Raw genomic sequence first — 14596 nt, 5'->3', positions numbered from 1 at the left:
CCAATCCATATATCCAATTCCAATTCCAATTCCAACACCACCAGAACCCCTAAACAGATCCCCTCTTCAACCATCCACCGCCACCCCCAAGGAGCGAAAACCCCTTCGCCTCGCCCTGGCGAAACGGCGTGTCAAACGACCCGGACACCTCGACCCCGTTCTGCAGCTTGAGCTTGATCTGATCATTCCCCACCGGCAGATCGACGAACTCGTAGGGCTCGCTCTCCAGCTGCTCGGGCGAGTCGTAGGCAACCTGGGCATGGGAGATGGAGAACGGGGGCATGGGCGTCATCAGTGTGCCGGTGAAGAGGTAGGCGGCGCCGTCGACGGAGAATTCGCCGAGGAAGCGGCCTTGTTCATACTTCAAGGATCCGGGCGCAGAGGGCATCTGTGTCGTGGGTGTGAGTGGGACATTCAGATCACTTTCTTAGAGAGAATCCTGAGGGGAACGAACGATGGTGGTTGTGGTGACGGCGAGGTCGTGGTTGACAAGGCGTGTCCGGGGCGCCCAAGGCCGCCGTGTCTTTTATATCAATGCGAATGAGCGCCATGCGAAGTGGCGGTCAGTCGTCGTGGGGATCAATGCAGGAGTTCATGTAGGGGCAGTACGCATCAAATAGAATCGGCCATGCATATTGAGGTGGAGATGCTCCAGCCGAATGCGAGGCCCACGTCATTGCAATCCAGGGAGACATATCACCCCACAGGACGCGCTCATTTGCGGTGGGGGGATTACTATAAGTGAAACAGTAGTATAGGATCCGTGATACATTCTAGTACAGTGGGACTTCGAGGAGAAACAATCATAATTCATCCATCCATTCCAGTCCTGCTGAGATGAAGGTTTATCTCAACAAACGAAAGATCTCAGATAAGCCCCGGCTGTCAGATGCAGAGAGTTCATGAATCACAACCATCAAGATCATATCATATCATCATGCCCGCTATCAAACACACGCTGAGCTTGTATTGTAATACACTCTTCGCAGAAAGACTGTGAGGTCAATGCAAGTCTTGAATCGTGAAGCTCGCTTCTCAAAAATGCTTGAATCCAGTCTGCCGAAGTCGAAAAAAAAACATGAAAAGATAATAGACAGAATAAAAAGGCTCACAGGCCCATGGGTATTTATAAAATCATGAGAATTAGGTACCGGTCATAGTTCTCATCACGAAAAAAAGAATCATATCGTATAGTGTAGGTTTATCATTGAAAGGGGTCGTTCAGCAAGACCGCTAGACGCTGGCGGTGCGTCTCTTGACCTCACTCGGTTTCTGTGCGTATGCGATCAGCATGCGGAACCCCGTGCCTCGCTTCTGGCACTCGCGGAGAAGCTTGCGGTCGTTCCACATGCTGCTGTCGGCCTCGCCGGTGTCCGGGATGACCGGGTCTTCATAGCACTTGGTATACCACCAGCGGCCAACGCGAGCAACAATTCTCGCGATGGACTCGTCGTTTGCCGCCGAGGGCGAAGGGTCGGAGAGAAGGTCTCCCAGGGAGATGTTAGTGTCGTCAGAAGGAGACGACTTGGATGGGGTTCGAGTGCTCCAGCTTCCTGCCGCCGTGGTGACTGAGATTGCCGGGAGCGAGAACGCGGTCGAAGAAGTGGTGCCCGTGGCCAAGAGGGACTTGTTTGATGATGAGGTAGTAGAATCCGATGACCGCACCACCATTCCTGCCACGGGGATGCGCACCATGCAGCGGCGGAGATTGTCAAATCCCTGCGTCCCAATGAGGCGCTGGACGCTGTCGCTAGTTGGTTTGAGGCTGATGGTTGAGTTGTCGAGATAGGTCATTTCTTTGAGATGGCGGACCGCCTTGCGGGTGCGCACGCCCATGTTGATCAGGTCCCGGTCAAGGATACTCATCTCCAGGTAGCCGCCAGAACGCAGCACACGCTTGCATTCCTGGATAATGTTACTCTGGACAAGCTCCGAATTTGCGGCGGGAAAGCGCAGGACTGCAGCAGTGAAGTAGTCCTTGGGGAAAGGAAGCGGGTTTTGCAGCCCGGCGTGGTAGACAGTATGGTGGTTAGTGGGAGGCTGCCACGCTGCTGGATGGGGAATGGCCGTTGAGACGGGCCGGTCACTCAGGCTGTAGACCTCTGCATCGGGATAGGTCAATGAGCAGTAAAAAGACCAGTCGTCATTGCCCAGCCCGTCAATCACGAGAATCCTCCCCTGAGACCCGGCTTTCACGTGGTTGTGCGCCGGGCTGAAGAGAACTCGTCCAAAGGACAACCACCGACTAGTCATCAACGAGGCAGATCGCATATTAGTGCGGGTGACAGTATCCCAATCTCTCTCAGACGAGGCCAAAACCGATTTGCGGTCACCAGACGACTTAGGAGTCGGGGTAGTGGCATTGGCAAGCGAGTGAAGGAATGTTGACTGCTGCTCTTGAACGGAGTCCAAAGGAGGCTGCGCTGGATTGACCGGGCTATTCGAGATGTCGTCGTTGGAATCGCCGTAGCTAGCGATAAGGTTGCTATAGGACGGCTGGCTGGACGGAGTGAGAGATGAGTGTAGAGCTGAAACGATCTGGGAACGACGAAGACGGATTGAATCACTGCTGGAACGGATCGAATCCCTAGTGGGCACGAACAGCCCAGGTTGAAGGGAGTTGGAGTTGTTCAATCCGTCCTGCAGAGCTCGACTCGCCATTGTGGCAAGTTCAAACCGATCATCTTCTTGCGGCTGTCCAGAGCTAACCGGCTCTGGCTCTTCTGGCGAGAGAACAGTATCGATTAGATCGTCGTATTCCTTCCACACCTCGTCCTCCATTGGTGCTGTGTCCTGCTTGGGAACAACAGCTGTTACTGCTGCTAGAGCCCCCGAGCTGCTCGAAGAAGGTGAGACTTTATTTGGAGAGAAGTGAATGAACTCGTCGGCGGAGTAGGGCCCGGCCAAGAAATCCAAGGCACTGACATGGGCTGGCACGCTGAAAGCAGGGTCCAGGTCAAAGCCCCTGTCTGGTGCTTGGCTAGATGCCGCGTCTGAGGGGTGCTTCAGGGGCGATTCAGGGAATACCGGGTTTTCATTAGTAGCCTCGAGCATCGGTGCCGTCAGGGAAGGCGAGTCAACAACACTGAATGGCCGTGAGAAAGACTGTATAGCCGGCCTGTGTTGCCTATCACGCCGCGAGACCACCTGTGGAATGCGGCCCACGGATGCCAGTCGTCTGGGGCGGCGGTCTTCAGGGCTCTGTTCCGATTCCGAACGCATCATATTGCGGTTGAACATTGCCGTCCGCGGGGATGGGCGGTCATCCTTCTCAAACTCGCCCTGTAGTTTTGGCGGAGAGGGCAACAAAATAGACGGATGTCTCTTCCTGATGTTCAATCCAGCCGGCACTTCCACGGGTACGATGATTTCTTCTTCTGTTGGTGGGGAGTCTTCCACATTGTTGAGGATATCATCGAGTTCATCCGAATCCGCATCCACCAGCGCGTAATGCGCAACGGACCGGTTCTTAAGCACAGGCGAGATTGCAGCGTGAAGCTGGGCAGTGTGAGAAGCAGGAGGCGGCGGCGGCGGAGCAGGGGGTTTTGGTTCGTCAGAACGGCTCCTTTGGAATATATTCCACCGTGAAGACTTTCTTTTCTGTGGCTGCTGTACATCACTCTTTGCAGGCGCTTTGGGCTTGGTTGTCCTAACCATGGTGCGTTGCGAGTGCTGTGGTGTTGCAGAGCTTGAATCATGATTCGCAAGAGATGTGCGAGTAACGCCGGCTTCCGGGTTCGTGGAAACAACTAGTTTCTTGCCTTTGGGGATCGGCATACGTGATTTCAGAGGAAGACGATTTGCAACGATCGAAGTTCTTTCAGGACTCTTACTCTGTGTCAATGTCAGACTGGTGGTGGACTCGCTTGGTGTCTTCGTTGCGCCAAAAGCTCCGATAGAAGTAGCCAAGGACTCCGTGGATTGAGCAGTAGAGGACGTGAGCGGAGTGGGCCGAGGAAGATTCGAAGAAGACGCCACACTCAGGCTACTGATGCTCTGTTCACTTTGGGTCCGTGATAGAGTCGCACCATCCACTCCCCCGCCATTGATGATGACGGGGTCGAGGCGGCTCATCAGGAAGTCATCGAGCTCTAGATCTGGGCGGCTCGACATGCTTCCTTTGCTGCTTGAAATTGAACGGGATGCACTTCGGGTTGTACTGGTCGATCGCGTTCTTACACCACTGCTGCTACTAGCGCTCGCTTTTCGGCCACGCTGTGCATACTTGCCATATCCCTCATGGCCAGTTCCTGCAGCTGGGCCCTTGCGTGGTGGGCGAGCTTGTTCACCCGAATTGTTATCCAAGTCAGGCTTCGACTTCTTGGAGAACAGACCGAATCGCTTTGACGCTGCTGTTTTTTGGGGGTCTTCCTTCTCTTTGGGAGGTTCCTTGACCAAAGTCCGAGGTGATTTCCGGGCCATGACTGGAGAGCCTGCCTCTCGTGAAGGGATTCGAGAGAGATCCTTAGACCGGAGAGAATCCACCGACACGGCAGCGGATTGGTTCCGGGTCGGTTGTGGCCGGCTGGCAGGTTGGGCTTTCTCGACAGATTCGCGTGCTTTGTGGCCAGTCATTCTGAGGTATGGCAGATTGCTCTGGATAACAGGGGAGGTCTCGAGATCCAATCGTGGAGCACCATCTCTGCTCGGCCGTGGTGGCGTCTTGGGGACACTAGTTCCGGAAGAAGCAGCGGCCATTGCCCTTTGGGAATTGAACAATTCTCTCTCTGCTTCCTCAACTTCCCTCCTGGCCTTCTCAACATCAATATCGGAATTTTTGGAATCCTTGCGTTGAGTGGACTCCTTCGGTGGACTGAAGTTGATCGACGACTTTCTCGGCGGAGGGCTGCATGGAGGGCCCCGGAGGTTGGTCGCAATGGATTTCGCGCTGGGTTTTCTCTGAGGTCCTGTGCTCGTGGGCGAAATTGGTGTTGTGGATTTCCTAGGAAGCGCACTTCTGTGCGCCTTCGACTCTGATCGATCGCTCTGCGCACTCTGAGGACTAGCATGAGCAGACGGTGGAGTAAATACTGGAAGTCTGGTCTGCGACGGACTTGGCTGTCTCATGCGACCAACTTTGGTCGAATGAATGATGCCCGGGGAATACGAGGACAGCGAGGTCGGTGTCGAGCCCCGACTCCACATGCCAGGAGATTCGGAATACCTGGTGGAGGGACTGCTTGCAGAAGGGAAGAATGGAGTGGGAGGGGACAGATTTTGGGTGTTGATTGCAGTGCGAAGACTTGCCAGTTCTTCAGGTGCCTGTGCCTTCGGAGGTTCCACCGCGCTGCTCAGTGACCTGTCCCCTGAACTCTGCGAAGATGCCGAGGGTCCAGCCGACGACGTCTCCGGGAAGAATGGGAACCGTGGAGCCTTCATGGTGTTTGGAGGAGATTGCGGGATCACCAGGCTTAACTTCTGGGATTGGGCTTGTTCCACGTGCTTTCCTATTGTCGGTGCCTTTCGACGGAGGACGTTGCGTGTCCGTTTGGCGGGAGGCGCCTGGTAGCTAGGAGCAAAGGCAGATGGGGTGGTGACATCGGGGGTGGAGAGCGAGGAGGGAATTGGTTGAATGGGAGTCTGGGGAGATAGAGAAGGTGCTGGAGAGGTTGTGGATGCTGGGCCGCCAGTGCTCGGACGCGGGAGCATTGACAGACGGTTTGTCCGGCCAGTCTGTTGATATACCGTTGAGGGAGCCGGGATGTGGCTCGTCTCTTCGGCATTTGATAGCGACGACACTCGACTGCTGCGTGGTGTATGGTTGATCGGCCTCGCAAGTTGAGATCGGGGCAGCCGAGGCACATAGGCAATTCCCGAGTTGACTGGCCCTGGACGTGATACATCTGGAACCCGGGTTAAAGAATCCCTTGACGGGATGTGCAGGCCGCCTGGATTGTACGACATGGTGTGACGGTGACTGAAGCCTCGAACTCCAATCTGAGGTCAAGTAGTCGAATGATGGGTCGTGATTTAAAATAGCAATCATCACGCCAATCAGCGATATTTCGAGGCACTATGCACTGCAAACCGGGGCTTTATGAGTCTGATGATACCTCAATGGAAGAGATCTAGACGAACAGCATGCAATCATTACTTGAGCAGAGCCTCCAGGACGCTTGCAAATGAGGGTCGTATTAATAGAGACGGAATGGAGCAACGAGTTCGTGGGGGTATCTCAACGCGCACACGCAATGCAAAGACTAGAACAATAGCAAACGATTAAGCATTAATTGCATGGTCATTGTGGGAGAGCAATCCCAGCAGATGTCAGGTAGATAAAAGAATCAGTGGAAAGTCACCGACCTTGTTAGGCTGATCCGCACCGCAGCTGCTTCGCCACAGTCTGGAGCAGTGTGGCACCTAAGGTCAGGATTTTCAACTAGCCGCGGCCACGTCAGAGGTAAGAGATCCATAAGAGCTTAAAATAAAATAAATGAAGCCTTGAAAAGTGTCATTCAATGCGTGTGGGAAAATAGCATCTGGACGCTGTCAAACAGGTAATCGAAAATCTCACGTCGAGAATGCAAGGTCCCTAGTTCTTGCGACGCGGACTTCTTGTACGTGCTCGGACTTTTTCCCCTCCTCGCAGTAGTGGGGGGCAAATAGGGAGTACGAAAAAGGGCGCCCTCAGTGACAGCCATATAAAACGCACAGAGTGGCATCATAGGGTCGTGCGATTCACGGCAGCGCCGGCACTAACAGCGCCCAGGCAAAGAGACTATCATTGGTGCGCAGTTGTGACTGCCGCTGTGACGAGTCTCAAGTGCGGCCTGTGAAAAGCGGTGCTGGATCGTGCAGGACTCCTTCCTGGCCCCAAAAGCCCACTTAAGCCCTACGCAGAGTGCAGAGTGCAAAGTTTATCCCATCACAGCGGACTCTGGTGGGAAAAGCGTGACAGGATTGGATTATGAGGGTTGGATTATGCGCACGGAAGCCCGCATGGGAACCGACGCGGCCCACTGAATGGTTTCCCCGGTGCGCCAGAGTATGTCCTTTGCATGGGGGTGTATGGTGTATCGGTAGCGGGTTTGCGATTCTCAAAACTCTCCCTCGAAATCATCGAATATTGCAGTGCCAGTCCCAGCTGAAGAGCCCAGTTTCGATGCATATCAACCTGTCAGGAACCGGCGTTGGGTGCACCGCGTCTGCGTCGCCTCATTGACAACTCATCGATCGGGGACGCCGAACCCGATCTGACTGCACTGTCGATCCACCCCCCCAATGGCCTTTGCTTTTTTTTCTCCGTGCATTCAGTGCGTAGAGTAGCGGTATGGTTGTAGAGGTGACGATTGGACTTCCCCCAGTCTTCGGAGAATTTCCCAACGTGCCGCTCGAGGGGCCCATGCAAGGCGCAGCTCCTGTATGTTATCTCCACGGCGCACGTTGGCGATAGTCGTAAGAATAATGCACGGCGCTGGTGCCCCGTGACAACGTGACATCTCTACACTGACAAATGTACCAAGTCGACAGAGGTCAGGTCTGTATTCCTGTCGTTGAATCCACTGGGAAGGTGACAGCAGCGAAGAACTCATAACCGTTATCCAGAGTCTGGTACAGCTGAAGGCCCGTCCCGAGCCTTCAGCCTTGACCAGGGGTCGCCTAAGAATGATACATAATGTGATCTGTGAGCGACAAGCAACGGATTCGTGGAGACTCGCCGTCGTTCTTTTTGCTCTTCCCGGAATGGCAGGGATAAAATGCGAGCCAGTGAGATCGCGTAAGTGGCCAAAGGGTCTAAAGGATGGATTTAGTGCACCGGAAGCTCGATCCCCAAGCCGTGGCTGACCTCCGTGCTCCACTGGAGCGGGGGCCTGGAGAAGAACGAGGATGAAAGCACTGGCAAAGTCGCGAGGACTGGGCTGTGGCGACTCCACCAGGCCATGGCCGCGTCCACTGCTCTCATTGACGTCTTTGCCGCCTAGTCGATTGGCCACGGCGCCGTCTAAAAAAAGCGATGGCGGTGATGCACCCGCGGATTCGCCAGCGCCGCCTCGATCCAAGTGGAGACTAGCGGTAAATGAGACCAAAGGGCCTGGAGGGAAATGAAGGGTCGAAGGGTCCGACGAGGGATTTCTTTGCGTCGTGGTCAAGGGCGTTGTGCGCGGTTCCGATTCGGCTCGCCGTGTGAAGTGAGTGGTAGCATATCCAATAGCACCGAGTTGGATGCCATCCACAGAACGGTCAGTTCGCCGATCTCCGGCCTCAATGCCGATCCGGAGGGGCTGGGCCTTGCCGTGGGGGCGTGCTGGAGGATAGTGGCCAGCTGCGGCGCTGCAGGAACCAGAGGCTAATGCACTTCTCAGCTGATGGCGCCCGCAGAAAACTTCAATCACTGGATTATGTGAAAGTGACGGCGAGTCATGGCAGCCTCGCAGAGGCTCGGTGCTTTAGACCGATTGAGAAACTGGTCAGTACTCAAGGAGAGTGCGAGAATCCTACAGGTTCTCCCCGGCGATGCAACCACAGGGTATTGATCAACACACTACGTATAATCATACACAAGCCTTGTCCTCCCCAGGCCAAAGAAAGTCCACACAAAGCACAAGCGACTTGATTGAAAATCGACCAGGATGGGTCTTCGAATTCCCTCATAGCACGTTGATACAAACGCCCAGTAAAGAACCTGACATGTAAAGAAAATGGTCGCCCTTCAAAGGTGCAGAATCCCAGCGGCAGATGATCGAATCAGTTAAACAGCAGCCGCAAATCGCTTCTTGCGAGCCTCCATAGCTGAGATATCCTTCTCGCTCCAGTTCTTCTGTTGGCCCGCTTGTCCGCTCGATCCCTTCGATGCTTGTTGGCCACCTCCGTTGCGGCTCTGCTGGCCGTCCCCCCGGCGGTTGCGGTTCCGGCCAATATCGCGACGCTTGCCTCCCCGACCACCCTGGTCGTTGTGGGACCGCTTGCGCGACCGTTCGTCGGGAAGAGCCTCATCCAGACCCTTGACACCCACGCTGGTGTTGGTCTCAGATTTGCCCCCGGTCCCGAAACGCTTTGCTCGCTGCACCGCCTTCTCGGCCTCCTTCACAGCCGTCTCCGTGTCCTCGACGATGCCAAACTTCTCGGCGCGGGCCTTGCGCTTCCGCAGCTCCTCCTCCAGCTCAGAGGCCGGCAACCCCCGGGTGTAATCCACGGCCGGCTTCGTCTCAGTCTCGGCTGCCGCCGCAGTATCAGTCGCGCCAGCCGTGGTGCCCGTCGACTCGATCTTCAGCTCCTCGGTCGTCGCAGGGTCGGTGTCGAGCTTCTGGTTCGGAACGGCGACGGGATTGGCAACGGCGCCCTTGCCGCCAGCAGCAATGGCGTTTGCACCCGCCTCGGTGGATGGCTTCACAGGCGCAGGCTCCGCCGGGACCTCGTCGTCCCAGTCGATGACATCCTCGGCGTTGTCGGTCTTGGTGGCGTCGGCAGGAGTCGCGGAGGCCTTCTGCTCATCGTCTTGCTGGATACGAGCAACTAGCTCAGCCTTCTTGCCGGTGTGTGCGAGAGAGCGAGATTTGAGGATCTCCACCAGCTCGGCATTGGTCTTCTTGCTGTAATCGGTCGCCATTTTCGGTGGTTGAAATTAGAGATGCGATTTGTGATGGGTTCGGGTCAAGCGCGGGCTGCGCAGGTCCAGATCGGTTAAAAGGGGGAATTGGGTATCAGTTGGGGCTTTCTCTCATCATGCGATGGATGCGCCGGTCAAGAAAGGATAAAAATGGGAGTGAATGCGGTGCTGGGGATGAAGACGCGAACCCGACGTCGCGCGTCCAGACCGGAGCGGTCATGTGATCCACCAGCTTCTCGGGCTGAGCCACACTTCTATTCCTCTCCATCTCAGGAGCATCTTCACGGTTTGACCACAGACTGCCAATTTGTTGCCGATGCTATACCGAGGAATTGCAGAGCTTAATTCTTGCCACATCATCGACCTTGAGACTCACTGGTAGAATGAGTCAATTTCAGATGATCATCATTAGATCATGCCCAAAACGGATTGCATGTTTCTCAAGCTTCCTTATGTACTCAAAGCAGCAGCCGACGATATCCTGATTCTAGAAATCCCTGTAGGAGATTCTGTTTACAGTTCCAACATGAGCACTTCAGCTACAGTCAACCGCATTGTCAACCCGACAGGTAGCCAGTGTGGCAAACGTCCCGATATCCACCATGCAAACATCTCCTATCATCAATCGATGTAAACGTCGGCGATCCCGATTGACAGGGCAGAGCCTAACCTTTCCTTGACTGCTGGGGGACAACGCAGCCACTGGAGGCCTATATACGAGGCAACCCAACCGTCAAGCGCCACTGACAGCTCCCTAAATGCTCCATGCGGGAGCCGATCAAGGCATCCCCTATGGAAAACCTGGAGGCGCCGCGCTAAAGCTTGACCCGATGTCAACTCAGCTCTTTCTGTCGATTGACTCATATTTGACCGCTGTTCACCTGGACACACAGGTTGGATTCAATGCTGCATGCACTGCGCCACATTGGGCCGTCTTGGCTGCGCCACTTTTATATTGTCTTCTAAGGCATCGGTGACCAGTATGGTACAGGGATTCTAAGGAAATGTTGTGATCAGTAAGTTGATACTCTCACCGTGTTCGGTACTCTATTTCGATCCACTATTCTTCAAAGATTATAAAATTGTGTTAGCAAATATTCAGCGATTCGAAGAACAACATAACGATCATCCTTCTTCAAGCAAAAGCTTAATGGATCCGCATACAGAGCGACTTAGCAAGGGTCATTCGTAAAAGCAAAGGTCCGGCTCTCATCCCTGCTCCTTTTCCTGCTCCTCTTCCTGCTGTGCAATATAAAAGAATTCCGTGATGTGGTAAAACCGGCGCAGAATTAGGTAGATACGCGTCCATGCCCATGGAATTTCGAAATACTTGTTGTTCAAGTCGGCAGACTTCCCACAGATGTAGCCGTTCGCCCCGTGGTTTTCCCAAACAGGTTCATCCAATATCTTTCTCGAGGAAGTTTTCTCCATAACATATCCACAGCCGTCCAAACTATCTGCGATATATCCGCACAGACAGCATCGTGGGAAAGCTCTTTCAGACTCAAACGGGAATCCGACCAGCTGACTCATTTCATCCAGCAGCCCTGTTTCGCCGGTCTCACCAGATCCGAACGATGTACTCGGAGAGAAGTCGAAGAGAAAGGCTCGACAAGAACTTAGATATTAGCAATTCAACCTTCGAAGGCACACGGAAGATGTCATCATGACTAGCTCAACTCCCTGAGATTAAAGTATAAAATCGGACTAATTTTAGCATTTTACGCCGGTTTCCATTAGTTCCATTGATGCTTTCCACTTTGGAAGGTTCCTTGGGTGAGAACCTAATGTCTTATCTCGAATACATGCTCGCACTTCACGAAGGCTCATGGTAAGTCTCATAGTAAGGCGCAGGGAGAAGAAGAAGTGGAGCGGGGACAGCTTGATAGCCCGGACGAGCACCTTCCAATATCGGCGCCTTCCATTCCTTCAACCGCTTACCATCCCATAGAGCATATCCCCAGATCCAATCAATCTCGGGATTCCGGTTCGGGTTGAGTGCCTCTAGGAGGGAATCCTCAGAGGTATGAGGAAGCAGCCATATCTTCCTCCAGCCAAGGTTTGGCTGTTCAATTTGCGGCAACGTAGACCAGAACGCCTCGAAATTTTGGATCCCATACGGATCCGCAGGTTCGTGAAAGGGCCGCCACTCCTCCAAATAGACTCCAGTATACCAGCCAATGAAGCTTATGGCCGAGATATCCATGTTCTTCGTCATCATTTTGCGCCGACGTTGACGGCTTGTATGCAGAGCACGATAGAGAAAGTCTGGTCCGATCGATGTGAAGGCATTGAGATAATCAGGGAAGATGTCGGAATCGTCCAGGCAATTTATGACGCCGCCCTCTGGGCGTTCATCCTCGGGAAGGATTTGCGAAAAGAGTATGTGCGGATTACCGCCCGCAAGCTGGCATAAGTCATGGGAAATCTCCCTGGTAATGGACTCGAACTTCCCCATGAGATATTTCCATACACATCCCATCTCCTCATACTCCCAGATGGGGATAACTCCGTATAATAAGCGATATGCCTCCTCGTGGCTCTCATCTTCCGGGGGACCCAGCCACTGATTATGATCACAGGGATATCCGAGATCGATACTTTTCTCGGGCGTTCCAAAGATATTAGCATGAAGTTGTAGTCGACATAAAGCCCTCAAGAAGCGCCGCTTTTCGACCTTGGACAGCCTGATAGGTAGTTTTGTCCCCCATTCAGTAGAGTTGATCCATGAAGGTTGTGTTGCACTGGTGGGAAAGTCCTCTAGGAAGAAATACAGTTTCTCTAATAGATGGAGAAGGCTGACAGTTTCATCCAGATCTGCCGGTTGATCCAGCGATTTCGCATGTGTCAAACCCAGTTCGCTGATTTCTTTGCGGCGTCTCCAAGTGTCCAACAACGCGATGGCTTCTTCTTTCTTATGCGCGAGCCAGAGGCCTTTAGCCCGCACAGCAGCAATTGCTTCTGATAGGTCTAGAAGCCCGTCTTTATTTTGTCTCTGGATGAGTCCAAGGAGCAATTGACGACGAGCTCCGAGGTATGCTCTGTGACATTGCGGTGACGAAATCACAATGGATTTGAGAGAAGCCCGATCGGGTATCTCCAACAAGATAAGAATGAGCAGCTCAGTTGGGAGACTTTCAAGCGTTGGCTTGACCTAAAGAAAATCAGATCCAGCTCTGAAGATGATCAAGGGACTCACCATTCTGTCAGGTGTTGAAAGAAGAACTCTGTTTATGATTAATGAGAGGAGGGGACGTGGATGGGGAGGATGTGCGACTCACTGGAGAAGGGCGCCGAGCGCCTTATGTAAACCACACATCGCCCACTGGTCCACGATTAGGTAGTTCAATTCTGCGCCATAAACAAACGATCGATGAGTATTAACCGCCATCAACTACAGACGGCAGCTCATGCCTAGGTTTCAGTATGGGGTTTTCCTCCATGATCAGGGCGCCGATCGCAACCGGACAGAACCACATCACTTTCATTGTGTAAATCAATAATCAGCTCACAAATGCCTTTGATGCTAATAATCAGTACGGATTATTGTCCCTCGAATATCATCTGCAGGAGCATAGCTAGCCACCCCTTCGCCATCGCCCATCACCTATCACCCGTAAAACCAGTATTCCGCTGCATATTGAACCAAAACGGTACCATTCAGACCAGCACAGGTCGAGGGTGGGCCTCCCTCAAAGGTCATGACGCGATAAACTTCCTAGAACTCAAGTCAGAGACTGTACAGTGACCGGGGATAACATATTCATGTAGACCGACCTTGATACCGTTCCCCTCCTTGCGATCCAGCTTCAACCAAGGAACGTCTTGGCTTCTCTCCGGCGTCGACACCCGCTTTGGCGCAACCACAGATGCTGTTTTCTTGGAAATCATCCAGTCGTCGGAGTTACTCAATCGCAAGTCAAAGGAAGGATTGCCCTTCGCATCAAAATAGTGTTCACCAAGGATGATATCGGAAGTGTTGGTGACTTGGCTCAAAAGTTCGGCCATAAAAGCGAGAGATCCAAGGGGAGCATTGCCAACCACGGCAGGCATCTCATGAAGTAGTGTCAAAGAGCTTGCTGCCAGACACGATGCATCAAATAGGGTGGCTGCTGCACCAGTAGCCACAGGCGCTATCGAATTCCGAGTGTCGACTGAGCTGGACGGGCACGAGTAGTTCTGTGTTCCTCGGCCAAGAGCAACGTACTTAAGGCTCAAATGAGACGAGGGACTGGGGAGCTTGACCCTGGTATCATTTAAAGGCAGGGTTGCATTGACAAGGGAGCAGTTTCCCAAGCTAATGTGATCAAGCTCGTTGGCAATATGGGAGAATGTGGCCGCTAATCTCAAAGGACCCGGGAGAGCGGATGCTGTGCCTGCGAGTCCCATGGCGAGGAATCGTATGAGGGTATGTATTCCATGCATTTTGATCAGCGTGGATCTGACGGAGTAAAAGGAGAATGTTATCGCAAAGGCTCGACTCGAGCGAATGAAGCGAAGTGACGGCGAAAGGGAAACACGGAAGCAACAGGCGTAACAGTCAGAAGGACGGATGGATCCGTTTATTAAATAAGTGAAACCTTTCGCAGTACTCGGTTTCAGAACAAAGACAAACCTCTTCTTAAGACAGAATTGCATGGGAAACCCCTCGGTTGCTTATTTGATTTCCCAAACCCCCATACTCCATACCATGAACCGTGGCTTAGTTGCTTCAATCTGCCTGACACAATTGTGGCTTTCTGGATCTTGCCCAGGGGACCAGTCAACTTCCTTTGCAACTGGAGACGAGCATCGCCTCCTGGGACGAGAATAGCCTCCTGGGGCTAAGGTAACATGGGCGCTAAAATTGGGCTCTTTGTTGGCAACCCCACCAGGAGATGGAAGCCAAACGAGGCAGAATCCTGAGTGGGATAAGCCCCAAAAGAGATCTGATCGCAAATATCGTAGTCAATTTTGTTACTCGCTGATGCCACATCCAATCGCCTAGACAGGTCACACCCAAAGCCAGTGGTGCTAGCCGCCGGCAGGGTACAGGAGTCAGTCCACGGG

At 53.3% G+C, this 14596-nt stretch overlaps 6 protein-coding genes across 6 annotated transcripts; 1 reads left to right on the top strand and 5 right to left on the bottom strand.

Annotated features, from left to right (window-relative positions):
* Positions 1–49: 49 nt before the first annotated feature.
* Positions 50–388, bottom strand: N7459_001444 (uncharacterized protein; the record flags this gene model as incomplete). Its single annotated transcript, XM_056940629.1, has 1 exon — positions 50–388. One exon carries the CDS (start codon positions 386–388, stop codon positions 50–52), a length of 339 nt encoding a protein of 112 aa, XP_056804909.1.
* Positions 389–1233: 845 nt separating this feature from the next.
* N7459_001443 (uncharacterized protein) lies at positions 1234–5904 on the bottom strand (the record flags this gene model as incomplete). The annotated part of the gene is made up of 1 exon (XM_056940628.1): positions 1234–5904. The coding sequence occupies one exon, from the start codon at positions 5902–5904 to the stop codon at positions 1234–1236; it is 4671 nt and encodes a 1556-aa protein (XP_056804908.1).
* A 1779-nt stretch (positions 5905–7683) lies between these two features.
* N7459_001442 (uncharacterized protein) lies at positions 7684–7922 on the top strand (the record flags this gene model as incomplete). The annotated part of the gene is made up of 2 exons (XM_056940627.1): positions 7684–7707; positions 7752–7922. 2 exons carry the CDS (start codon positions 7684–7686, stop codon positions 7920–7922), a joined length of 195 nt encoding a protein of 64 aa, XP_056804907.1.
* Positions 7923–8689: 767 nt separating this feature from the next.
* On the bottom strand, positions 8690–9547 carry N7459_001441 (SAP domain-containing protein; the record flags this gene model as incomplete). Its single annotated transcript, XM_056940626.1, has 1 exon — positions 8690–9547. One exon carries the CDS (start codon positions 9545–9547, stop codon positions 8690–8692), a length of 858 nt encoding a protein of 285 aa, XP_056804906.1.
* A 1816-nt stretch (positions 9548–11363) lies between these two features.
* Positions 11364–12749, bottom strand: N7459_001440 (uncharacterized protein; the record flags this gene model as incomplete). Its single annotated transcript, XM_056940625.1, has 2 exons — positions 11364–12701; positions 12747–12749. The coding sequence occupies 2 exons, from the start codon at positions 12747–12749 to the stop codon at positions 11364–11366; spliced, it is 1341 nt and encodes a 446-aa protein (XP_056804905.1).
* Positions 12750–13157: 408 nt separating this feature from the next.
* N7459_001439 (DUF3455 domain-containing protein) lies at positions 13158–13972 on the bottom strand (the record flags this gene model as incomplete). The annotated part of the gene is made up of 2 exons (XM_056940624.1): positions 13158–13265; positions 13325–13972. The coding sequence occupies 2 exons, from the start codon at positions 13970–13972 to the stop codon at positions 13158–13160; spliced, it is 756 nt and encodes a 251-aa protein (XP_056804904.1).
* Positions 13973–14596: the final 624 nt, after the last annotated feature.

Source organism: Penicillium hispanicum (genome assembly GCF_028827665.1).
Source record: "Penicillium hispanicum strain IBT 35686 chromosome Unknown utg000001l_segment0_segment0, whole genome shotgun sequence".
NCBI lineage: Eukaryota > Fungi > Ascomycota > Eurotiomycetes > Eurotiales > Aspergillaceae > Penicillium > Penicillium hispanicum.
This window is presented reverse-complemented; position numbering and strand designations above follow the sequence as displayed.